This window comes from Oikopleura dioica, chromosome 1 (genome assembly GCF_907165135.1).
Source record: "Oikopleura dioica chromosome 1, OKI2018_I68_1.0, whole genome shotgun sequence".
Taxonomy (NCBI): domain Eukaryota; kingdom Metazoa; phylum Chordata; class Appendicularia; order Copelata; family Oikopleuridae; genus Oikopleura; species Oikopleura dioica.
In genome coordinates this window covers 12,167,874-12,191,678 of record NC_137291.1, presented here as the reverse complement: position 1 = coordinate 12,191,678, position 23,805 = coordinate 12,167,874, and the positions used below count along the sequence as shown (strand labels likewise).

The following is a 23,805-nucleotide window of genomic DNA, read 5'->3' as shown; positions in this document are numbered from 1 at the left end:
TTCTATTATATCATGTATCATAATATATAATGCTAAAGCAAACGTTTTTGTAAAGCTTTTTGGTTGCAAAATCGTTTTTGTCAGTAATGAAACACTGAAATTTTCATCCCTTTTCCTAAATTAGAACTGGGCCCTCGACCGGCGTAGAACCGTCGCTGGCCCTCCTGCGGTCCGTAGAGTGAAACGAGTCCATTGAGTTGATTCCGTTCTTCAGGACTAAAGCTTTCCCAGGCCTAAAGCGGATAATGTCAGAGCGATAAATCTCCCCACGTTACTCCCGTTCGCGCTTTCCTGGCGAACTTCCAGAGGAAATGAAAAGGTAAAAACCGAACCGACCTGAGATGGTTCAATTCTTTCGGAACCAATCGGCGAGATCATCTTCGAGCTTTTTTGCTTTCTCTTTGTCTAACAGCACATTCTGAAAATGATCAAGTTGGAGACTTGTAGGACGGGGAAAGTGAATAACGGAGCAGTGACTATTCCGATGATTCGAGTTTACAGAAATGTAAAAATTCATCAATTCAAGAATAGGCAAAATGGCCATAGAATATTTCAATAGTAATCATTAGGCAAATAAAAGAGAAGTATTTCCTGTCTCTCATTTTTCATAAAAGATTGAATCGAAAGAGGTTGATCCGCCTTCATTTCACTGAATCCGAAAGTTTTTGAATCAATTCTATTTGAAAGAGGCTTTTCCAAATCTTGAGCCGCATGCGGCTTAAGCTTATGCTTCTTCAGCCTTTTATGATGGTCATTTTGGGCACAATTTAGAGTTGAGGAGCTTTTGTTTCGCGGCTAAACTAAATTGTTTAGACTCCAAATTAAAAAGTTCAAACTTCGAGCTACTCTTCGATGAGATATCATTGTTACTAGAACCCCTCGAGGGTAAAGTAACCGCGGTTAGCTTGTGACCGTTCATGCTCAACCGGCAAAGTTCGCCGCCTGGGAGGGCGTAAGAGAGCGATTTTCGTTGTAGAAAGCGCGGCTTTTTCAGAACGGGCGTTTTCAGCACTCTGTCTGTCTCTGGCAAAGCTGAGCTTCTCTAGAACCGCGCGGTGGGGCAGCAAGGTCACTTGGGAACTAGTTTTGGAGGGCGAGTGCCACTGGGGTGGAGAATAGTGGAGGAGAAAGCAGGCTTTGTGTGTTCAGTTTGAGCGTGAGCGGCGCCATTGGCCAGGGGCTGGTAAAGCGCAGAAACAGAGAGAGAGAGCTGAGCTTGAGACAAGCGGAGTAAAAGAAATTGAAAGAAAAACGAGGCACCACACCAAACCCCAGGGGCATCAACGCCCAGTCTACTTTTCTCCAGTTATATAATACTCTACTGTTGAACTTAGCTAAACCGCATCTCCCTGAAACCACCATCAACGGTCTGTTCCAATGTCGCTTTCAAGTTCATCGATGCAACTTTTCAATACTTGTTTCATAAAAATAAAGCGCCAATCTAATTATTTCTAACAATCAATTTATGACTTTTTACTTTATTCAAGCTATTATCGACTCTCAAATTGCTCGTCTCAACAATAAATCTATACAGTTAACTTAAATATAAAATTGTTCTTTCAATTTTACTTTCATTGAATTTAATTTTGTGTATTTTAAATTTTAGACTTTACATGTTGAAAAATTGACCTGTGCGTGAAAATCCGATGTTCCGCTTTGAACTTCCATTCTCAAATCGTCAATATTAATTTATCCAACAAAATCGCCCAAGAAAAAGGGCGTCCTTGCCTGATTGATATTAAACTTCTGAAGGTCAAATATTTACTACGCTCTCTCTTTCTTCTAAGCTCACTAGACCTTCTTTTTACAACTTCTCTTTTTTCTACTTCTCGCTGGGGAAAATTTAATTGCTAAGAAGAATTAACGCTTCATCTTTTTCGATAATTTGGTGTGGAAAAATTTTTGATCGATAATGGATCTGAGCTCATTGAATAGGAAAATCAATAACTGACGTTGTATATAGTTCGCATCTGATTTGCATGAGCATTTTCGTGGTTCGTTTTCTGGTAGAAAGTTGAACAATTTGAGTTTTTGGCATGGTTTGTCGATTAAAATCTGGGTCAACTTGAGCTTTGGTTCTTTTTTGGTAAATGAGGTTATCAGGGCATAGAGAGTATTTGACTAACCTTATTTTGATTATATAAAAAGCCCTCGGTCCTACCTTGATCATACAGAAATCATAAAATGAAAACTCTAGTTTCCATAACATAGAAACTGTGATAAAGATTGATATCAATAAAATTGATTTCAACAATGAAATACAAAATGATTACAGAAATTCCGTTATATTTGTTTGCAGTGAAATCAAGTCAGGAGGAAAGTCGAAAGACTTGAAGCTCAATTCGAATAAAATATCCTAGATTCCAGCCAATGCTGATCTCCCCGACGCCATTTTCCAGAATGCGGATTTACTTCATGCGTCGCGCAAAGCTGCGCTTGAAGAAAAATCGTCGCATGATTTTTGGATCGTGCTTGAAGATCTGGAGCATGACCAGATCCTCAGCGGTCAGAGCCGACCTGGTCGCGCTGGAAGCACTAACCAAGTGATTTGTGAGCCGATTTTGGTAGAGCAAATCGCCAAGAGCGAGTGAGACAAGAGAGCTGAAGATGATGAGGAGTTTCATTTTTTGAGTTCAAACTGAAACTGATGCTGTGATAGTAACGAAATTGTTTTTATACGAAAAACGAGGGCTGAATTCTGGCGCAAGCGAGACATTTTCTTTAGCGCCAGCTTCAGGAAGAATTTGTGATGAATCCTCACCGATGATGTAGCAGACCCAAGACGACGATGTCATGTCATAAATTAGATGACATGTCGCTTAGTTTTATCAGTAAGGCTAAGGATAAAATAATATTTCCTAAAGGATAAAAAAAGGAAATTCCTTTATCTCTTTCCTTATGAAACACTGCTTGAGCTGAACTATATTATAAAGTTAGTCAATAATATCGACTCAATATGATTTAATTTTATCACTGTTATCAAAGGAATAGCTGGATGATCAAGGGTATCATGCGCAACAATCTCGGCAGTTCCTTTATGATTCTTATCGTTTCCCCAGATCCGAATCTTCAGAGCGCGCTTATTGGCCAAAGTCACTCGAGCGAGGAGAGATTTCTTGGCTCAATTTCACTACAGTCCTGTTTTACAGTAGTTCTTTTCTTTTATGAAATGTTTTTAGAAAACTGAAAGAGAAAATAAGAAAGAAAGCTGAATACTTTTTCTAAAATGAATTTCCGAAGAGCTATTATTGAAATTATTGAAGCAATGTAAAGTGTGTTATCTGCTTTTCACTGAAAAATTCATGATCAAAACCTAAATTGCATCAAAGCAGTTCATGAAGAATCCGGCTGAGAATTTTTTCCCGACGCCGTGAGATTGCCTAGAGGGTCTTGCTCCTCCTCCAATCCGTTTTGGTGCTAGCACCACGACGCGCCGGGGAAAATCGCTCCACTAACTTGTTACTGCATGAAAAAACGACTCATTAATGATAAAGAATTTTTGTTAATAATTAACCTATTTTCTTTCAGATACAAAAATCAAAGAGACAAGTAGAAATCGAAATCGCCAAAGAAAGAAGAAAATCGTAGAAGAGGGAATTTTCGTTATCGAAGAAAATGGATTCTCCTGGGATGGATTCCGGTCCTCCCGGAATCGTCGCTGGCCCACAGGGTTATCCAGGAATGGTTTTATCGTTTGCAATCTAACAATCTTTATTTGGCATTGGTAGCGCATCTGATCCTTGTGATCTATTCTATGAACGCAGCTTCTTGTCTCGTCTGCTAGTAATTTTTGCGCTCATGACTCAGGAGTCCTGATATTCTGCTCAGCTGAATTTTAATTTATTTAAACCAATTGGAAGGTTTTGGGTCTGTGAAATCTTCGAATATGTCGGGAATGGAAGATGCTGAAATCGAGCGAGTATTGCGCGAGTATGACGTCTTTCAAGCTGCAAAAGCGGGGCTCCTCATTCCTTGCCAAGGTATGATCGATCTTCTCTTTCTTACTATATTCGGGTAAGAATCATCACATGAAATATTGTGTTTCTTTCGAGAAAAATCTGATCATGTTAGAATGACATAAAAAAAAGTCCATTGAAACCCGGATGATCCTATGGCGTCTTGACAAAACAGTCTATCAGATGCCTATTTGAATTTAATTTATATTCAACAAATGGCAGTTAAAGCTGCATGATTGACGGAAAACTATCTATAAATGTGCTAACTGCAGTCTGTATTTGGTCATACGAGACTGTTATGTTATATTCGAGAAGAGACCGTTCATCTTTTTCTGATATTATAAAATTGAATGGACCCATATAAACTCAGTCATCAGATGCTTGCTAGCTGCTGTATTTCTTGTGTATATCGTACAGTAGAGCGCTGTGGCCCTTGCGGAAAAATACCGTCATAACTTATGTCGTGAAATCGTAATTTTTACATCATCAACTGAGGATTCAACCAATCTTGTTTTAATCATGGTGACTGTTTCCTGTTGTTTCATGCGAAATAATACATTCATAGCGAAAATGCAGATTCAACCGGTTCGGAATTATTTGAATCGCCATGATTGTAAATTATTTCAATTTAATCATCTTTATTTGAACAGGCCTTGATCATGTTCGATGATTTTGTCGGAATTTCCATCAAAGGGAATAATTTAAAAATAAATCTTATTAAGAAATCGTCGATCGTCTGGGTGTAGGGGTCCTTCACCAATACGACCGAGAAGGGCATACTCCGCTACACTGGGCAGCTCTTGGTGGACACAGCCATGTCGTTCGTTTCTTCATCGAATGCAGGGCTCCTGTGGATATGCCAGCAAGGAACGAGCTCGGTGCGCAGCCGATTCACTGGGCTGGTGCGTCCATTCGAGAATCGAATTCGTAATTAATTCCATTTTTAAGCCTCCGGTGGGCATGTGCCAGTCGTTGACCTCCTCCTCGAAGCCGGTGCGGCAATCGATGCCACGGATAACAAAGGCTGTTCGCCACTGATCACAGCTTCGCAGTATGGAAGAACGAATCTGACGGGCTATCTTCTCGGCAGAGGAGCGCGGTATCAACTTGTCGATCGAGAAGGCGACAATGCTCTTCATTGGGCTGCCTTCAAGGTAGAATCAGCTGAATCTCCGACCAGTTTTCACTAAATCTTATTCTAGGGTAACGCAGAAATGTGCCGCCTTCTGATCTACTCCGGCTTCAATCCTAAACAGCGCGATAATTTCGGTCAAACACCGCTTCATCTCGGTTGTCTGTCTGGAAATCTTAATACCGTCAAAGTCCTCGTGGAGCAAGACGTCGAACTTGAAGCCGTGGACTTTAATGGAAATTCACCTAGGAAACTCGCGGAGGGGAGGAAGCACTGGGAGACGGTCAGATATCTGGAAAGATCAGCTGCCAGGGAAGTGTTTCGAAAGAATACTTTTCTAAATATAGAATCGATTAATATTAGAAATATTCCTTTTGAAACACTTTAAAAGGCAAAAGTCCGTTATTCCTATATTCGACCTTCAGTCCGTGATTTTCGGTCCCCCTGGACGAAGAAAGACAACGATGCATTTCATGCTTGGAATTCTGATATTCCTCGCTTATCCAACCTATTTTTTACGAATACTGCCTACTGTTACGCTCGAGGGATTTCCAATCGCAAATTTATTTTTCTGGTGTGCTAATTTTGTTCTCTGGGTCAATATGATAAGGTAAATATGTTCTCATTTGAAGAACGATCGTTGACTTTCCTTCTAGGGTGCACAATACAGACCCCGGAGTTCTCCCAAGAAATACAGAAGAGTACAGTGAGAAGATCAAAGCTGTAGCTCGTTATGATAAATGGGAAGACGGCGAAGAAAATCCTCTCAGTCGACTCTGTCATACTTGCAGATGTGTCAAGGTAAGCTTATGACATGAACTTCATGATATGATTACTCTGACATTGAGTTTTTCCCATCTAGGAAGCTCACGAGTTTCAGACATCTTGAAGGTGAGCTGGTTTCATCAAAGGAGCTTCTATCCGAATACGGGATGCAATCTTGCAGTATTCGGTCACTTTTTGATGAAACTCGGGGCTCGGCTCAAGGTGCGATGGAAACTTCCGTCTTCCTAGACGCCATCAAGCTTCAAAGTGGGGAGCTCTATGACGCTTATCCCCGCAGCTTTATCGCACTGGCCTTGATTTTCCATGTTTCTTCTTCTCTTACTCCTCTTTTTAGCCACTTCGAGCAAAGCACTGTAAAATCCTCAATCGTTGCGTGAAGCGATTTGATCATCACTGCGCCTATGTTGGAAATTCCATTGGCTACCACAACCAGCATCATTTTTATTTATTCTTGGCTTCCACAGTCGCGATGCTCTGGACTTTTCACTATATTGCCTACCAAACTCAGCATCAAGAGTCGAAGAAGGATTGGTGGCTGCTCTTTTGCCAGATTATCTGCGGAGTTTTCACCTTTTTGTGCACTCCCTTATTCGTAAGTTTATCATATTGGAAACAGTTTTATAAGGAATTAGATTGGGACGACATACAACGCTGTCAAAAACATGACGACGAACGAACAAGTCAACTTCAGAAGATACGAATACCTGAAAAATTCAATGGGCCAGTTTACAAATCCCTTCGATCGGGGAGCCAAGGAAAATCTCAAAGAATTCTTCCACCTGAAACGCTCAGTTGAAGAAGTCACGACGCAAAATCATGCGATGAGTGTTTGAGTGTCAAACATGATCGAGAACTAAATTCAATGCCAAGTGAAAAAAATAAATCGCGCCTGAACAACCAACTTCAATTCAATCTTGCTGCATATCAATCTTTCTATGAGATGAAAGCCCTGTATAAAAAACGACCCCTTACTTATCTTATTTTCTGTATCAAAATATTTCCCCAAAAAGCCTTTCTGTAGTTTATACCTTTCATTCTGACTTCATTCTATTTATTAAAGATTTCTCAAAAACGATCAATTTGTTTTCAGTTTTGCAATTTACTTTATTCTATTGTATATGGCATTTGGACAGAGTTTTTTGAGCAGATTAGAATTGTTTTTGGTGACTTTGACACTTGGCGACGAATTTGAACTTATTTACCCAAGTTTTTTAACAGTAGTAACAGAAGAAAATAAAAAGGCTGAGTTGTGAAGTTATCCGAATAAAGAATCAAAAGACTGCTGCTGCGGTGGTGGAGGGTTTGCACTGGCGGCCATTTGTCCCATAGTTGGCGTTGGCGCCGGCGCAGCTTTTGGCTTGAGCCCGGTTAGTCCGCCGAGGTCCGCGAAGGGATCGTTCCTAAGTTTTGATAGTTAAACCCCGGTCAAGAAGATACTTTTGTTAGTGAAAAAGTCTGACGTAGAAACAGAAACTATTTTACAGCTGGTCGAGGCAATCGATTTTGAACAGCTCCAAAATCACTCTGACGCACTCGAAATCAAGGAAGAAGATAAAATGTAAACACTTACTCGCTAGTTCACCGCGGGAAAGTATCACTTGTGCGAGAATGCGTAAAGCAAGCTACAAGCGATGCCTAGAACTCTACATTTTTGTTGATATTTACGCTCATACATATCGAATGTACGGTACAGTATAATTTTACTGATGGTAAAAAATCCATCTTTGGGGATCCTGAAGTTTGAGTCCAATAGTCTATAGATTCTATAGGCTATAGAACAGAGCTTCAGCATACCATAAGGAGAGTAGTTACATTTCTCCTACACGATCTGCAGAGGCTTTCCACAAGAATATGCTCTGCTAGAAATATCAGATGTTTTCAGCAATACATACATGGCTTTTCCAACACTAGTTCCGCCTGAAGGGGACATCGTGGACTGGCTTGTATTGGTAGGCTGTGGTTGCATCATCGCTGACGAAGCCATCATGCCACCAGTGCTTGATCCGAATCCCTAAAGAATCATTCTAACGAAGAAATTTAATTCATTTCCACAACATTGAATCAGTCCAAATCAAGACTAGCTACCGAAATTGCTAATCAAATTCAATTTTATGCTTATTTGAACGTGTTCGAATTCCTGTAACATTTCGTACCGTATTTGTAGACATTGGAGCCACTTGAGGCTGAGACATGGCTGGCATGGCCATGGGCTGCTGAGACATGGTGGGCATAGACATCGCTGGCTGGGACATTGCAGGCTGTGACAATGAAGGCTGGGGCATAGAAGGCATAGACATTGTAGGCTGAGACATGGCAGGCTGGCCCATTCCTTGCATACCACCCATTGCTCCAAAAGCGTTTTGCTGAGCAGGCATACCTCCCATTCCTCCCATGGTAGGATTCGGCTGGGCAGGTGGAGCACTACCGAACGCACCCATGATGCTAGCCATCTTATTTTCTGTTGAGATTTCGGCTGGCGACTGAGCCGCGGTGTCTGTAAAAAAAAGTTGAAAATCTTGTTTCCACACTTTCTTACCGAAAGCGCCAGCAAGATCGTCTAGGCCGTTTCCTGAAGGAGCCGACTCAGTGGTTGGGGTGTCTGGTACGGCCTGAAAGATATAAGTTTAATGATTCTCTTAGACTACGGGAGGTCCCGAGACCTTTTTCCGCCGCTCGGAAAGTCTGGGTGGAATGGGTGGTGGGCAATTTCTCCGCACCAGGTGCTGAGATCGGAAAGTGCTTCCTGATCGCAAGGATGAAGAAATAGTCAATCGTTCGAAAATGGGGGTGGAGGGAACTGGAGGTAGGTCTTGGTTTTCATTGATTTGTTCGGCTATGAGGTTGTTGCGTTCTATAATGGATTCAGGAGGGTTTTTCATGTGACGCGAACCACGGCAGATATGGAAAGGCCTCGAACGTAAAATATATCTGACGTAAATGGAGACTATTAAGTAATTCCTGTGTCTTCTGAAACCATGCCTGTTTGTGATAGACGGTCCATTTCTGATTGAATGCTGCTTTTTCCAGAAGCAGATGAAACATTAGAATTTTCCCTTCTATGCACAAAGGAGTCTCGGGGCTCCTTAGTCACAGAAATATCTTCTTTGGAATTCGCACATCGTGACGAGGACGGAGATTTGTTCGTGGAAGGAATTATAACAGAGTCTGCAGCTTGAATCTCTGCAGATCCAGTGGAATCAGTGGCTTCCTTGGATGAAGACGTTGTCACGTTCGAGCTTATCACGAGTTTTTATTTGCATTTTCTTTCACTAACAAAAGCATCAAAGCATTTGGGGCTGAATTCACGATCGAGTTCAGAATACGAACTCGTTCCCTGTTTGACGACCAGTCAGACCGGCTGCTACTGCCCGAATACGATGATCCTGATTCGGACGCGCCATCGTCATCGGCATAATTTGGCAAGGAGATAATATTTTCCCAGGTAGCATGATGCTGATACGTATGATGGATTCCATTTTCGTTAATTTCGTGAGTCACCTAAAATTTGAATAATTGCTGTATTTAAATCAGCGATACGTACCTTTACCATCGTTTCTTCAATTATTCTATCGAGGAAATAATTTTTGCGATCTACATCTTCCTGAGCATCGGCAAAGGCTTCTTGCGCGTCTTGAGGAAAATCACCCCACATGGATGTTACATCAGTGGGTGTCGAGCTGACAGATCCGAATAAAGATTCTGGCACGTCGGTTGAATCTTATTAAGGAGATACGATTGTAAACAAGAGCTACGGAGTCAAGGTAGGAGAAGAATTTTTTGTTATTCTGTCAGCATCTGTAGTGGTGATCCCACCCATTTTAACATAAATTTCATCGTTTTATCCTTTCCTAAATCGTTCGTCAGAGCAGATGAATCTTCCGCTCTAAGGGTATCAAAAGAAGAATTGATATCCTGGTCAATAGATTCTCTGATTGACGATGTAGCGAAACTCGTCCAATCAACGGGAAAACTTTCGATATTTTCGAGTGCTTCAGATTCTTCCTTGTCTTCATCACTCTTGATTTTCGCCGGTGACCAAGGATCTACAGCTTCATCTTCTTCTTTAAAGACGTGCCCAAGACGTTTCCTTGACATTGAGTCAGTTCTGCGCCGTCCTTAAAAGTTGATTCCGAGCAAACGTCTCGACAAGAGCAACGGAATCAAAACTTGAGAGTAACTTTCCTGACGAACCCCGTAGCCTGGTGAATGAACCGTCTGACGTGGTTGAATGTTCTGATGTCCCAGATACACCCGAAGAAGCGGAAAATGTAGACTTTGCGGAGGCATAGGTGGACTGTCTGTGGAAACTTCGAAAGCTGGATCCTGTTTCGATTGAATCACATTCATCCCGGGTCGGTGTCTGGCTGTCTCTTGTTAACTTGTTAGAGCGTACAGACTTGACGGATTTTCTGTCGGCAGTGAACCCGATAGAATGGTCATCTGACGAATCTTATTCTTGGTTTTTATAAAGCACTTTATATGATCGCCTCAGATAAATTCAATAATAATAAAACCATTTTCCTGAAGACAAAGATATTCTCAACGATCCTCTCGGGTTATCCTCATCAGCAGATTCCTCGCTTAGATCGGACCCGGATATGCTCGTTATTGATGGAAATTTCATCCGCTGTGAAGGTGATTTAGATTTTCTCCGTGGAGGCTTGGAAATTTTGAGCGTTTTACCGACATCAACTGGTCTTTCTTGCACTTTTCCACTACGAACGTGCTCTGCGTTGAACTCGAATGCTAGACGGTTACAAATATCTTCATCCGTCTCGTCGCAACTCTCCAATTCAAGAGCTGGAAAATATGATTAAAACTGAGCATGATAATGATCCTCGTCAAGTCCGAAGTCAAGCTTGCCGACACCTTGAAAGATGACGACTATTACATTCATACGTTGTTGCCAAGAGCATGAAGCGATGACACCAAAGATGCTGTCAAAAATTGAGATGTTACATAAAACATTTTTGAAGCATGAATGGGCTTCATGCTATAAGTTCAACAGAAAAACGGAAGCGTCAAAGAAGGAAATCTCAAAATGCTCACTATAGTCTATAAATTCTTCACAGCTTACCTTCTTTGCAGATTCCATCAAAGAAAAGCGGGCTAAGCCTCTCCATGCTCCCCCTTTGGCTTAGTTTTTCCGACGATGGCAGAAGTTTTTTTAACTTCGAGTTGAAACTTCCGGACACTCGTGATTTGAGTTTGTTGAATTTCGATTTTCGTCGGAGAGACGTCATTGATCCGGTGAAAGATAGGTCGGATGCGATTGAGGTCAGGTCGGATGTGGAGTAGTGGTAGGTCTTGATGAGAAATCAGAATTAGGTCCTTCTAATCACAGAGGACATTATAAGGACAATTTTGGGATAATGGACTCTGGATACTTACAGGGGCGCCTGAAGCGTTGTTCGCAACTACAGTCAGCTCAGAAATGCCCTAGACTTGTTATTTATAGAAATCCTAGGGGCTAAAGCAACCTGTTCAAGATTTTGCAAGTTCGCAGATGCTGCCTGAGCACTGGCTCCTCCACCAGCTTTCTCTTTCTGTTTGATATCGTACACGACTTGGAAAAGATCTCTAAGAGCCAACACGAGTCCCTCAGCTGCGTTGCCAGTTTTGATTCCAAAAAAGTGAAACTGCTTTTCTTCCCCTTCCACAATGTATCCAAACGCCCGTCTGTCGGTGGTGTCGCGAGAGATGAAGGAGATTTTCTCGACGGGATGAATGAACTGCGTTTGCTAAACGAAAATAGTCAGCGTGTTTGTTTGCCACACTTTGCAGCTTCCTGCGAGACGACGATAAAATAATTAAGTTCACAACAACAGTCTCTTACGTTTGAGTCTACGTCGATGATGGTGATTCCTTCAAGAGTGACTTGAACGACGACTCTCTGCTTGTGTAGGCCCGAGGCTGTGACAATTGACTTCTGCTTCAGAATGACCTAAACGGACTCACGTGAGTTCAAATTGACCCACTGTCTCTCTGCAAACAATCGGAGGGGGATAATAAAACAACCCTATTTCTTAGACTGCGAAAGAGAGAGCTTCTCTATAAGATGATAGGCGGTTGAAATTAAGTGGTGGAAATCGATTACCTCCTGGCACATTTTGTCGCCACGCGAGTTGGGCACTTGGTCGATGCCGATCAGCTTAGCTCGGAATTTCTGGCCTTCGCCGCGGAAACGCTCGGCGGGGTCCACTGGAGCCTTGTTGAAGAACGAGAGCTTGAAAACAACTTGATAAAACGTCGACAAATTAAGAATTTAGCGTCTTTTTAGTCGCCAAGTACGCTTGAATTAAATTTTCATAAAAGTACCTTATTAGGCGGCTGTTGACCGTGAACTCCAGCTTGGGGCTGGGTCTGTGCTCCTGGAACAGCACCGGGTACAGCTCCAGGGACTGCGCCAGGAACTGCTCCGGGAGCAGTTGTCTGAGCGACAGGCTGTTGTGGCGGTGGCTGTGCGACCATTCCAGGAATGGAAGCCTGTCCAGGTTGCTGGTACATTTTCGATTTTCAGTCACCTGAAAAAATATAGCCTTTAGCTTTTTAAAATTTCTCTCAATAATCATTGAAAGGAAAAAGACCAACCCATAGGGCCTATTATTCTATTGAGTTATTTCCCCTCTCGCGAACAAAACCTTAAACCCTACTCAAACTTGACCGAGAAAAGACTCTAAAAAGACGCCTAAGAGTTTCGGTGATTTCCAGTTATTTTCAATAACACAAGAATCAGGGTTTTTTTTTTCTTCGAACGTCTCTTGGGGAAATAATGGGGAGAAATGAATAAATGAGCGAAAATTTGTTGGAGCGGACAGTGGTTTTCGCGTTTTGGTGCATTTCGCACGTTGGTGAAACCGACGAGGCGCCTGAATACATTCCTGGCAAACTTCTGCTCATATTTGACGATTTTTTGAACATACAAAGATCTTGATTATTTAGACAAGCTTATAAAACCAAGTGTCTTTTTGAAAAAGGGATTGATATCAAGGAAGAGGAATAAATCAATAGATCACGGCCATGGTTATCGTTTAAAGTTTTACGACTAGCTTTGTACCTTGAACAGATGTTCATGACGAAAAGTTCAATTGCTGGGAAGCTGATTCAATCTCTGAGGGTTCCTTTCTCTGTGACGCGTAGTGTCACTTTTGCTCTGGCTGTGCGATTGGTTCGCTTCGGCGCGCTTCAGCTTCATCCCCATCGCCACTTCTCGCCAAGGCCTCACATACTCTCCCTCATCCGGTCCCAGCTTAACTTGCCAAGCTATCAATTGCTCAACATGCTCTGTCTTCTTCCTAATTTAATTCACGAGGTCCTAAGTCCAGGCGTCTAGTTTGATTCAAATTGCTGTAATTTGGATCTCTTCCATGATTTCCCTGCAAATATTTATCATGTTTTCATTTTTTATAAAAAAACATGCCTGCAGAGTTCAACTCTTTTACTTCGATTTCCATTATTTTATTTTTTATTCTCACACTTTTTATACAGTATGAAGCACAGATAATCACTTTAGTAATAATATTTAGTAATATAATATAATAGTAATAATATTTTGTTTGAAAGTCCGATTAGTCGTACACTTTAATTACATCCTCGAAACCAGCATATTTCTTACAGTCGGCAAACGGACACTCATACTCGTTCCAACTATAAGCCAAGCAGCGGTAACAACCAGTATGACCACAATTTACCATAACTGCTTTTCGACGATCATCGCCGTTGTAGTACTTGTTGCAGAAAGCACATTTGTCTATCGTGATTTCTTACAAAATTTGTTAGCATAAATTTCAAATATTGAATTTTACCGTTTTGTGATATCCCTTCATCAAAGGAGAGTTTAGTGGCTACTGAATGATACTCGTAAAGCATTTGCTTGTATCGCTTGACACACGGCTCTTTTTCTTGATCTGCCTCGCGAAACTCTTTCGTCGCTTCTTCCAGATCTTCTCTCTGGCGAGTTACATATTTCTCGTAGTTTTCAAGTTCTTTCTTCATCTCTTCGACCTTCTTCTCAAACCTTTTCTTTTCTTCTTTCAGTTCTCGCTCTGCCTGCCAGACATCTTTCCCTTGATCGATAACTCTAATAGTAGCCAAGCTTCTTCTTTCATTCAATAAGTCGACATACTGCCGAACTGTTTTCAGCTTTATCTCTTGACCTGAATATCCACGTCTTCATTTACTATCTCCATGATAAAATGAAGTACCTTTTTTATTTTCGGTCAACCAATTTGAAGCGGGTTGGCAGCATGATCCGAGATAGAACTCCGTAAACGACACCTTGCCAGATTTGCAGCTTTGATCAGAACTAAAGGCTGGGCATTTGAATTTTGCATCCGAGGGTATAAATAGATGTTCCCAACTCCGCCAATTATCATCTTTATCCTCATACTCCTTTTTCAAGCACTCTCTGCACATTCGCTTGGAAGTGAATTTCGAAACTGTCGTTTCCATCGGCACACTTATAATTGAATTAATTATCTACGAAAGAAAAGTCTACAAACTCACCCATCACATCCAGAACCGTAACACATCCCGTACTTCCCATAGGAAATCAGCATGCCAGGGTAAATGCTTTCAAACGAATCCAATTTGGCTCTCTTTGAGGCGGTTGTCGAAGCCTCACCGTAGTCTGTTTTGCGGGACCTGAGTTTCATAGTGAAAAAAGACCGTACTGTATCTAAAGAATGGAATTTGTCTCTATTTTTACTAAACATTTTTTCAGTCGTAAGAAGAAATAATAATTACAAAAATGATATTACAGAAATGATATTTTTGGCAAAAGACAAGGAAGTGCCTCGCTGCTAGTCGTGCAGTTCGACAATATCATGCCTTTCGAAGTCTTCCCCACACTCGGCTATCGGACATTCATACAGGGCTTCATCGTCTTCGTTGTAATCTACTCGAGCATCACGAAAGCACCCGTAACAGGCAGTATGTCCACAGGTTGCCAGAGCTGATTTCCGTCGCATAAATTGTAAGTTGTATTCTTTCTTGCAGATGCAACATTTGTCTTTCATCACATTGATCTCTAATGAAAATACTTAGCATATATTTTAAATATTAACGGTTAACCTTTTGATTTAACACCGTAATCGAGGGAGAGTTCGGTGGCGACTGAGTGATACTCGTATAACAACTGCTTGTATCGCTTGACATGCGGCTCTTTCTCTGCATCTATCTCACGAACCTCCTTTCTCGCATTTTCCAGATTTTTTTTACGGTGAGCTAGATATTTTTCGCGTTCTTCAACTTGTCTCTTCATCTCGTCGAGCTTGTTCTCAAAATTCTCCTTTTCCACTCTCAGTCTATGTTCTGTAACCCACAGATCTTTCACTCGGGCATCAAGTCTTCTCCTTGTAAAGCTACTTTTTTCATTCAGTGAGTCGTAATATTTCCGAATCGTTTTCAGCTTTACTTCCTGGCCTGAAATTTGTTATGTTAAATAAGTGTTTGTTATTTATAATAAAGCACCTTTCTTATTTTCGGTCAACCATTTTGAAGCGGGTTGGCAGCACGATCCGAGATAGAAGTCCTTGAACGATACCTCGAGTGATTTGCAGCTTCCATCAATACGGTAGGCTGCGCATTTGAATTTTGCATCCGAAGGTACGAATGTATAGTCCGACGCAAAGAAGTAGTCTTCACCTTTCTCCTTGTTCTCCTTTTCTGCGCACTGCCTGCACAGTCGATAGCCGTCGTATTCTGCTGTTTCCATCGGCACTCTAATAATTGAATCAACAAAATGTGAAAGTAAAGTCATTAATCTCACCCATCACATTCAGATCCATAGCACTTCCCAAACCTTCCATAGGAAATCAACATCCCAGGGAAAAGGCTCTCAAACGAATCCAGTCTAACTTTCTTCTTCGTGGCAGATGCTGAAGTTCCATCAGAAACTCTCTTCAAATCAATGCCGGCCCTGAGTTTCATCGTTTGAATTTCAAACTTTGAAACGTTTCTGTTCGGGTTGATGAGTTGAACGCTGCGAATTTCACGCGCTTATCCGAGAATGACGAGAAGTCGAGAGGCGCGCAGTGAAGGGAGTGAATGGGTTGGCTGCGGATTGGCCGCCGCGATGTGCACGACAGATCCAGAAACGAGCGCCAAATCCCGCGCGTCTAGAGATGTTGAATGATGCGCTCATTTTATTCCGGCTAAGAATGAAAATCAGCGAGGAGTAATTTGAATTTGAAAAGAGATTTGACAGAAGAAGGATTATCTACATTTTCTGATATTTTCAGAAGGAATTCTGGTTTTATTAATTTTTTTTTAATAAAAAAATCTCAATTTACACTTTTGCACTAAATAAAAACTAGTTGGTTATTCCAACTGTTCGATCAAAAAACAGTGGTAGTTTTGCGCAAGTTAGTTTTTCACAACCATTCTTTGCAGAAATTTTCTTACGAAACATATTTTACAGTTCATATTTAATTTATTCACCTTGATTTCTGTGTACTGTTTGCATATCGTCCAATTCAAATAACGCATTTTATTCCGTTCAGAAAGAAGAATCATAATTATGTATAGAGCGCATTTTTTGAAAAACGCGAAGCCAAAACTGAGCAACTCAAGGAAAATCCGGGAAGGGTCCTCCTAATCCACCATTTCCGCGAAAATACTCGGCAGGTGATGACCCGGACAAAAGGGGTCGTAAAGAGCAAGCCCCATTTAACTTCCCGCTGCAAATTGGGGACCCGCTGCTTCGAGAAATCTCACGGCCAGTTGAAACGGAAAATTATGAAAAATTGGAAACGATCGTCAAAGAAATGCAATCAGTGGCAAGAGAATTTGATGCACTTGGGCTAGCTGCCCCGCAAATCGGAATTCATCAGGTTTGAACTCTCAAAGAAGCTTCTTTTAGCATATTTTTTCTTTAGAGAATCATCCTTTTAACCCTCCAAAATGGACGAGAAAAAGTCTTTGTCAATCCTCAAATAGTCGGCAAAAGTACCAAAGTTGTCCCGTCGATAGAAGGATGCCTCTCCGTCCCAGCTCTTGTCGCTTCTGTTCCTCGACACGAGTCGATAAGACTGAAGGCGTTTGACTACAGTAATGGAGAAGAGATTCTACAGGATTTTCAAGGAGATGATAGCTTTTGCCTTCAACATGAAATTGATCATTTGGATGGAGTTTTGTTTCTCGATAGAGTCGAAGATAAAGGAAAGATTCTAATATTTCTGCTTCTAATTTAGTACTTTAATTTGTAAAAAATTGTTGTATCTTTGAAAAGAAGCGATTGGCGTTTCAAATTTTCTCCGAATTCGCGCTGGCGAGAGAAAAATAGTCGACGAACTCGTCCAGCAATCCGAAAAGCTCCCGCAAACAATCGCCCTCACTTCCGTCATTTCCTTCTTTCTTGCCTTATCTATCTCTGCTGCTACCAACTGATGCTTCAATTCAATTCTCAAACTGACGGAAATGATTAGTAGAATGAGCAGCTCGATCTTCACCAGAGCGGCGAAAATCACTCGATCTCGGGTTCAAAAGAAAATCGGCCCCAAATATCTTCCATACAATCACATCGCATTGATAGGTAAGAAGGAAATACGAAATTCCTTACGATATTTGATACTCTGATTTTATGCTGACTGATCAAATATTTGATCGGAGAATCAGAATTTTTGAAAAACGCCCAGTTTGAAAAACGAATTTTACGCGCCATTTTCAATAATTAATCCCGAGTCCTTTATATAAAAAATAAGAAAGAGAAGTCTAATCGTGTTTTCAGGTGATCCAATTCTACGCCAGCCTGCAGCGGATTTCGACGTGAATATCTACAACAGCGTCGACATAAAGACCTTCGAGCAGCACAATCCCGCGATTATCAAATCACTCAACAAAATGGAAAAGTTCGCGCAGTACGGCTGGGTGATCACCGCTCCTCAAGTCGGCCTTCCGATGAAAATAATGCTCGTTCAACTACACCTCGCCCTTGACGAAGACGGATTTACGATCAAGGGGACAGACAAGACAAAAAATTACATCTTCGCGAATCCGGAAATACGGCCTTTGACAAATGAAAAGGCGTTTTCAATAGAATCTTCGCTGTCCGTGCCCGCTCTTTCGGGTGTAGTAGAACGACATCAGGGACTGGTCAAAAAGTGTGGTTGTTTTTGTTTTAAAAGATCTAAGTTTCAAAACATCTGCGTTATTTATCTCACGATCATTTTTTGCACGCAATTGCCACGCTGGCACACTGATTTTTTTTTACCGTTAGAGAGAACATTATCCGCCTTTTTTGACCATTTTGAAAGTTAATAGAGCTGACAGCATATGACCTGGCCGCCCGTAGGATAGTCAAAATGACCCTCACTCCTCCAGATAGTTTCATGGTCCAAAACGCCGTCGATCAACTTAATGGCGTTATCTTCATCGACAAAGTTACAGACAAACACTCAGTAGGAGTGCTAGAATATGATTTAGTCCGTAGTCTCGGCGACATTCGTAATTTAGAGTACTTTCAACAAACCAATATGCCTCCACCAGGGCTAGATATTCAAAAACACCTAACAATTTATAAAGGTTTTAAAACGTTTGCGATTTTAACAATTTTATCTACTGCTCTTTATCTTTCTGTACAAAGTGAACTTGCTAAGCTTGTGAGCGCGTGATAAAGTGGCTAATTACCTAACGGATTTTTTCAAGTTTAGAATTTAATTTTGCTTGTAATCGATCGGAAAATGGCCAGTGAGTTTAAAAAAGCGCTTCTCGAGCAGAAAATGAAGAGGGAGAAGAAAATAGCGGAACAAGGAGTTGATCCTTGCACAGTTGTCGATATGAATATATCGACAAAGAGAAGACCTCTACTGGAATCGAATGTGGAGGCGAAAGAGACGGAGCCGAAAAAACCGAAAATGTCTGATAGGTAAGCTGATTAAATCGTCTGATAAAATTCTAACGGTGTTTCTCAGCGAAATGAGGCGCGCAGAGCGTAAAGCGAAACTTGCCGCGCTGACTGCGCATCTGCGTAACTGCGATTCCGCGGACCAGGGAAAAGAACCATCACACAATTCGATCCTGGAAACCGCTCGTGAACTACCGTCAATTGAATCTGCCTCGCATGTCAACATGACAGAAGCGCCTACTGAAATTTCCCTTCCCGAAACTCCTTCAACGCCTTCCAAGAAAAAGAGCAAATGGGCTCAGATGGCTGCCGAACGCGCTATCTGGGATGACGACAGTCTCCAGCAAACTCCCTCGAAAGCGCCAAAGCCGGACATTGCTTCTGTCCAAAAGTTTTCCGCGCCAAAGCCTCAAGCCCAATCCTCAGGTCTTCCTGTCTTCAAAACCATCGAGCAACCGAGCGTTCCTGTGCCACAGACTTCTGCGAAAGAACAAATTCAAGCGGCACTAGAAAGAGCTGGAAAGAAATCGACGACGATAGTGCCCAAGTCAAAGCATCAAAAGGCCAAATTTTTTGAGGACAGGATCAACTCGCTGATGACTGACTCGCCTAAAGCTACTCCAAAGCCAATTAAACGTAAGAAACACATTTGAATTTATAATTATTTTCCAGTTGTTGAAACGCCGACGAGTTCAAGAGTAGCGCCAGAACCAGAGTCAACCCATGTTATGTCAAAAAATGAGTCGTTGTTGGAGCTAAATAAAGTCAAGAAAGTCAACAAACTTATTGCGTAAGTCATTCGCCTCTTGATCTACTCATCAAGTCAAATTTAGGAACTTCAATACGCCACAGAATCAGCGAACGCCCGAGCAGCGCAATCTGCCTCCAGTATTGCTTGAAACGCGAGAATCGTTCGGAGCAGAATCTGATGAGTCGATGGATGTCGACAAAACTCCTCCAGCACAACATATAGAACCAGAAAGCCTCGATCTCTCTGATTCTGTTAATACAGAGCCGTACACAGTTGTTCCAGCTCGCGAGGAAATGCTTCCAGAGCCACATCTTCCTGTCGCAGAAACTTCAAACGACACTGTCGGTAGCTTCCACAGCTCTGAAAACAACGAGTCCTTGTTGAATGCGAAGATAGAGCCAGTTTCTGAATTCGGCACTCCTTTGCAGTCAACGAGAATTTCCGACAATATCGAGTCCTTTCACATGGACGAATCAGCGAGCGAAGATTTCGTGATGGAAAACACAGTCGAAAATACAGTATCAAATGTGACTGGATACAAACGAGGTCATTCAATGTCATTTGTCAACAATCAATTTGACTTTTGGCCGAGTCGAAGAGCTCCTTGAAGTGCGCATTGAGCACCCGCCGTGAAAGGGATGAGATACTGGAAGATGTGGCAGAAAAGAGCTACTACGAAGAGGGAGATATCGTCAGCCCAAAAGCGAAGAACAAGCGCAGAAGCAACACTGTCGCTTACGACGATACTTCGATAGTCGAGTTCAACCCAAAATCAATCGCCAGTTTTCGCAAAACGCAGCGTTTGAAGAACTACGAGGCCCGGGCAACCGTCTCTAGCGTCTTTCAAGAAGTCGAGAATCAAGAGGTCAGAGTCGATATCACCAAGAGAAAGCGCGAACTCGAGGAGATCGTCTCCAAACAAATGAGCATCATCAGGCAAACAAGCGCAGCTCTATCCGTTTGCACTGATTTGAAGCATGGGAAGGGAACTCAGACTCAAGTCGCGGCGGAGGCATGCCTTTTGGAGGCTACGAAAAAGTATGAAGCGGCAAAGAGTGGCCTGGAGAAGCTGAAAACTGAAAAAGGGCTTTCAGTCGGGAAGCTCGAAATTGGTGACATTCATCTAAGGTAACAAAAGCACTCAATATCTCTTCTCATACTTTCTTCCTTAGAACTCGTTACCAGGAAACCTTCCAAAGTCCTCAGCATCTCAACTCGACCCACTGGATGATGGCGATTGTGCAAGTCGACGACCAAGTGCACGTAACATCAGTCAAAGAAATAAAAAACATTCGCGAACAAAAGTCGCTGATTCTTGACTCACGATGTACTTTCAAAAATGTGCGGCAAGATTTTGTCATCGATGTTTCCATTTACTCGATGTCAACACAGATGCCAAAGGTTGAACCCAAATCCAAGCAACTTGCAAGCGGAAAGCTTTTCAAAAAACTTGGGTTCAAAAAGGTAATAATTTCTCAGATGATTTTTTGATAAAAAGCATGTTCAGTCGACATCGGTCGAAAAAATTCCATCTAATCCAGCGATGATGTCTGCGGGCGGACCAAACGCTGTGCGCAAATCGAACTTCCGATCAGTTGGTTCTGCTTCGATCACAATGGACACGGCACAGTCATACGAGCAGTACAAACTCCGTACGACTTGGGACTCGCTGATCCAATCGGTTTTTGCGATGCCGGTTGAGATGAAGTTCACAAAGAGCACCGCGTTCTCCACATTCTTGACTGTCCGAAAAGGCGGTGACTCACGTAAGCCTTCGCTACTTACTTCCTATTCTTACACAATTCTTAGACTACGGAGATTGGCGACGATACTGGGCGGTTCTCAGCCGAGACAGGATTACTTTCTGGAAGTATCCTGAAGATCAAGAAGATCTTCCGCAGGAAGGCTACATTAGTCTTCGATATGCGCTCAACGAGGAGGTAAATCAGTCTATTATTTCTCTCCTCTTCAACAATTTTCAGGTGAAAACAGCAAATCGAGCAATGACTTCCCGTCCAAATTGCTTCGAGTTGTACTGCGCACCCTCGCTGGCGATCAGAAGCGCAATCCAACACACTTCGAAGGAATCGTCTCATCTTACGATCCCAACAAGTTCGTCAGATACGTTTTTTCTGCTGACGACAACGAGCAGAAGAAAGAATGGTGCAAAGCCTTGAATAGCACACTTAACAAGCTTCGAGTGTGGCACAAAGATTTGCCTGCTCCGGTGCCCGACTCTCTCGGAAGCTAGGCCATTTTTAGCTAGACTGTACATAGAAAATACTATTATTCACATTTGCATCACTTTCAGAGCTGTACATAATTTCCCGCTCATTTAAAATCCAAACACGATTCACATTCCACTATTTTTCTCTCATCACAAAGCTCATCTCGATCACCCCCATTCACCCCATGCTAAATCAAATCTTATCTGAGCTGCCCTACACTCTGTCACATTCCAAATAAAGCCACAAGCCTTGAACTTTATTCTTCTGTATTTTCTTGCAAAAAGCAAATATGCTGAAGTACGTAATTCAGCACCGTTTATATTGGCCCTGGGCGTTGGGAAACGAATATGAAAGGTCGCCTTTGTTCTCAACGTCGATGAAGCATAAGATAATTGAGCCGTAGTAAAAGCTCGAAAATGGTTTTTAAATTGCCGAGATTGAAAAAAACTGAAGTTCTCTTCGCACATGTTGTTTGGTGGTTGAATTTTACGTATCTGCTGATTGTTACTGGTAATTAAAAGGAACTTAAAATGTGCTTATTAGTGATTCGTAGGCATTGAAGTTCAATCGTACAAAAAGCGCCTTACTGGCCTCGGCCACTTGAAACCAGGATGGCTTACCAAACTTTTCAATGTCTTTGGCGTCGAGAAAATCCAGCGTTTTCACCAGCGAGATCGGCGTGACGGCGAGTGGGAGCAGTTCATCAAGGCTGGGCCTTTGTTATTCCTCGTTGTTCCCTTTGTCTATACTTCTTTTTATCAACTATTCCGTCTTTTACACTTTCGAAAAATAATCCAACGAGGGATTCTATTCATTCTTTCTGTTGGCATCCTGACATGGCTTCTTACTTGGCAAGGAATGCTGATTATTTCCTCCTTGACGGTCGTTTTCTACGCTCTTGGTCGACTTCGAGAGAGATTCATCATATATGTTGCTGCTTTTCTTTTTGTCACGCTCATCAACGACTACGAGTGGGTTTTCACTCAATTTCTCGATCCAGAACTGCCTAAACGATGGACCTACTTTCTTGTCTTTTCGATCTCAACTCAAGTTTTCCGTCTTATCTCCATGTCGCTATTTATCGCGGCTCAAGAAGACAATCCTGATAGCCTCTTTGACGCCCTAGAGTACAATTTCTTCCTTCCCGTTTTCTGTGGTCCTTGGTTCATTTATTCTTTTTATCGAAAAGACCGAGATAATCGTGTGTTTACGACGAGTTTTGTTGATCTTTTCAAACAATTTATTGGCCTTGGAATCTTATTCGTATTTATTGAGTTTTACCTCCATGTGATTCCCTTTTCTTCGTTCGCTTATGATCCACGATCTCGTAAAGGTATTTCGTTTATGTCTTATAAATTTCTGATTAATTTAATTAGACATTTCACTTGTCGGAGTTACTGGAGTCGCAATGTACGCGGTCCAGCATTTCTGTTTGAAATACATGGTCATGTATGGAATTGGGTCTTTTTGGTCTCACCTCTGCGGAATCCGAACACCAGGCGGTCCGCATCAAGTATCAACCCGATGTACTTTCCGTGATATGTGGAGAGAATTCGACAAAGGCCTTCATTTATTCTTGAAGCATTGCATTTACTTGCCTATTTGTACTTCGCGGGCAACATGGAGGGTAATCGTTGGGACTGTGGCAAGCTTTTTCACTGTCTATTATTGGCATGGAGCTACAGAAACATGCAGAGACTGGGCCACAGCTAATTGTGCTGGTGTTATGCTTGAATTCTTGATTTACAGAGCGTATCAAACTCGTTTTGTTCAAAGGTTTAGCAGATGTTTTACGTGCCCTTATAATAAAAATTTTTAGCCTCCCCTCATCAATAACTGGTAGATTCAATATCTTACTTCAATCCGTTTTATTTGGCTGGCTTATCCTCTCAAACCTGATTTATTTGTTCCAATCCGATGCTGCATTCCAGATCATCAACAGAATATACTTTGAAAACGCTCAATATACTTTTTATCTCCATTTTGTTCTCTACTCTGGTGTTATTTCAATCTCAACAATTTGGTCGAAAAATATCCAAATTGAACCAAATTAGTTTACTTTTCCCTGATGAACAATAAACTCGTTCGAATCATGAACTGTATGTGAT

The 23,805-nt window shown here is 41.8% G+C and overlaps 9 protein-coding genes across 11 annotated transcripts; 6 read left to right on the top strand and 3 right to left on the bottom strand.

The window, feature by feature from the left end:
• Positions 1-400: 400 nt before the first annotated feature.
• Positions 401-23,794, top strand: LOC145700690 (protein-cysteine N-palmitoyltransferase HHAT-like). The gene is made up of 5 exons (XM_081778017.1): positions 401-415; positions 22,011-22,207; positions 22,251-23,030; positions 23,074-23,473; positions 23,517-23,794. The coding sequence occupies exons 2-5, from the start codon at positions 22,114-22,116 to the stop codon at positions 23,749-23,751; spliced, it is 1,509 nt and encodes a 502-aa protein (XP_081634143.1). The 5' UTR covers positions 401-415; positions 22,011-22,113; the 3' UTR covers positions 23,752-23,794.
• LOC145700759 (uncharacterized) lies at positions 3,498-6,720 on the top strand. The gene is made up of 9 exons (XM_081778089.1): positions 3,498-3,680; positions 3,862-3,980; positions 4,679-4,858; positions 4,905-5,110; positions 5,159-5,406; positions 5,480-5,698; positions 5,745-5,889; positions 6,209-6,466; positions 6,507-6,720. Exons 1-9 carry the CDS (start codon positions 3,616-3,618, stop codon positions 6,705-6,707), a joined length of 1,641 nt encoding a protein of 546 aa, XP_081634215.1. The 5' UTR covers positions 3,498-3,615; the 3' UTR covers positions 6,708-6,720.
• LOC145700699 (uncharacterized) lies at positions 6,949-13,086 on the bottom strand. Of its 2 annotated transcripts, none has more exons than XM_081778028.1 (10): positions 12,932-13,086; positions 12,193-12,398; positions 11,972-12,100; positions 11,711-11,818; positions 11,355-11,615; positions 11,266-11,313; positions 8,411-8,483; positions 8,028-8,368; positions 7,767-7,885; positions 6,949-7,274 (listed from the first exon to the last, which is right to left on the bottom strand). In XM_081778028.1, exons 2-10 carry the CDS (start codon positions 12,379-12,381, stop codon positions 7,130-7,132), a joined length of 1,413 nt encoding a protein of 470 aa, XP_081634154.1. In that variant the 5' UTR covers positions 12,382-12,398; positions 12,932-13,086; the 3' UTR covers positions 6,949-7,129. The 2 variants fall into 2 exon arrangements, with proteins under 2 accessions (XP_081634154.1, XP_081634162.1); XM_081778036.1 differs by lacking the exon at positions 6,949-7,274 and adding an exon at positions 7,482-7,509.
• LOC145700748 (uncharacterized) lies at positions 8,882-9,608 on the bottom strand. Its single transcript, XM_081778077.1, has 2 exons — positions 9,416-9,608; positions 8,882-9,372 (listed from the first exon to the last, which is right to left on the bottom strand). The coding sequence occupies exons 1-2, from the start codon at positions 9,524-9,526 to the stop codon at positions 9,115-9,117; spliced, it is 369 nt and encodes a 122-aa protein (XP_081634203.1). The 5' UTR covers positions 9,527-9,608; the 3' UTR covers positions 8,882-9,114.
• LOC145695821 (uncharacterized) lies at positions 13,333-15,983 on the bottom strand. Of its 2 annotated transcripts, XM_081772852.1 has the most exons (5): positions 15,644-15,983; positions 15,346-15,596; positions 14,947-15,297; positions 14,380-14,902; positions 14,191-14,332 (listed from the first exon to the last, which is right to left on the bottom strand). In XM_081772852.1, exons 1-4 carry the CDS (start codon positions 15,802-15,804, stop codon positions 14,676-14,678), a joined length of 990 nt encoding a protein of 329 aa, XP_081628978.1. In that variant the 5' UTR covers positions 15,805-15,983; the 3' UTR covers positions 14,191-14,332; positions 14,380-14,675. The 2 variants fall into 2 exon arrangements, with proteins under 2 accessions (XP_081628977.1, XP_081628978.1); XM_081772851.1 differs by lacking the exons at positions 14,947-15,297; positions 15,346-15,596; positions 15,644-15,983 and adding exons at positions 13,333-13,636; positions 13,680-14,030 and having other exon boundaries at positions 14,079-14,332; positions 14,380-14,667.
• LOC145712191 (peptide deformylase-like) lies at positions 15,922-17,275 on the top strand. The gene is made up of 3 exons (XM_081789876.1): positions 15,922-15,925; positions 16,438-16,706; positions 16,752-17,275. The coding sequence occupies exons 1-3, from the start codon at positions 15,922-15,924 to the stop codon at positions 17,064-17,066; spliced, it is 588 nt and encodes a 195-aa protein (XP_081646002.1). The 3' UTR covers positions 17,067-17,275.
• On the top strand, positions 17,112-18,132 carry LOC145695822 (peptide deformylase-like). The gene is made up of 2 exons (XM_081772853.1): positions 17,112-17,407; positions 17,603-18,132. The coding sequence occupies exons 1-2, from the start codon at positions 17,293-17,295 to the stop codon at positions 18,130-18,132; spliced, it is 645 nt and encodes a 214-aa protein (XP_081628979.1). The 5' UTR covers positions 17,112-17,292.
• LOC145695819 (uncharacterized) lies at positions 18,540-20,077 on the top strand. The gene is made up of 4 exons (XM_081772848.1): positions 18,540-18,739; positions 18,786-19,354; positions 19,391-19,508; positions 19,552-20,077. The coding sequence occupies exons 1-4, from the start codon at positions 18,555-18,557 to the stop codon at positions 20,075-20,077; spliced, it is 1,398 nt and encodes a 465-aa protein (XP_081628974.1). The 5' UTR covers positions 18,540-18,554.
• On the top strand, positions 20,073-21,956 carry LOC145695820 (anillin-like). The gene is made up of 5 exons (XM_081772850.1): positions 20,073-20,597; positions 20,642-20,933; positions 20,977-21,235; positions 21,279-21,409; positions 21,452-21,956. Exons 1-5 carry the CDS (start codon positions 20,392-20,394, stop codon positions 21,644-21,646), a joined length of 1,083 nt encoding a protein of 360 aa, XP_081628976.1. The 5' UTR covers positions 20,073-20,391; the 3' UTR covers positions 21,647-21,956.
• Positions 23,795-23,805: the final 11 nt, after the last annotated feature.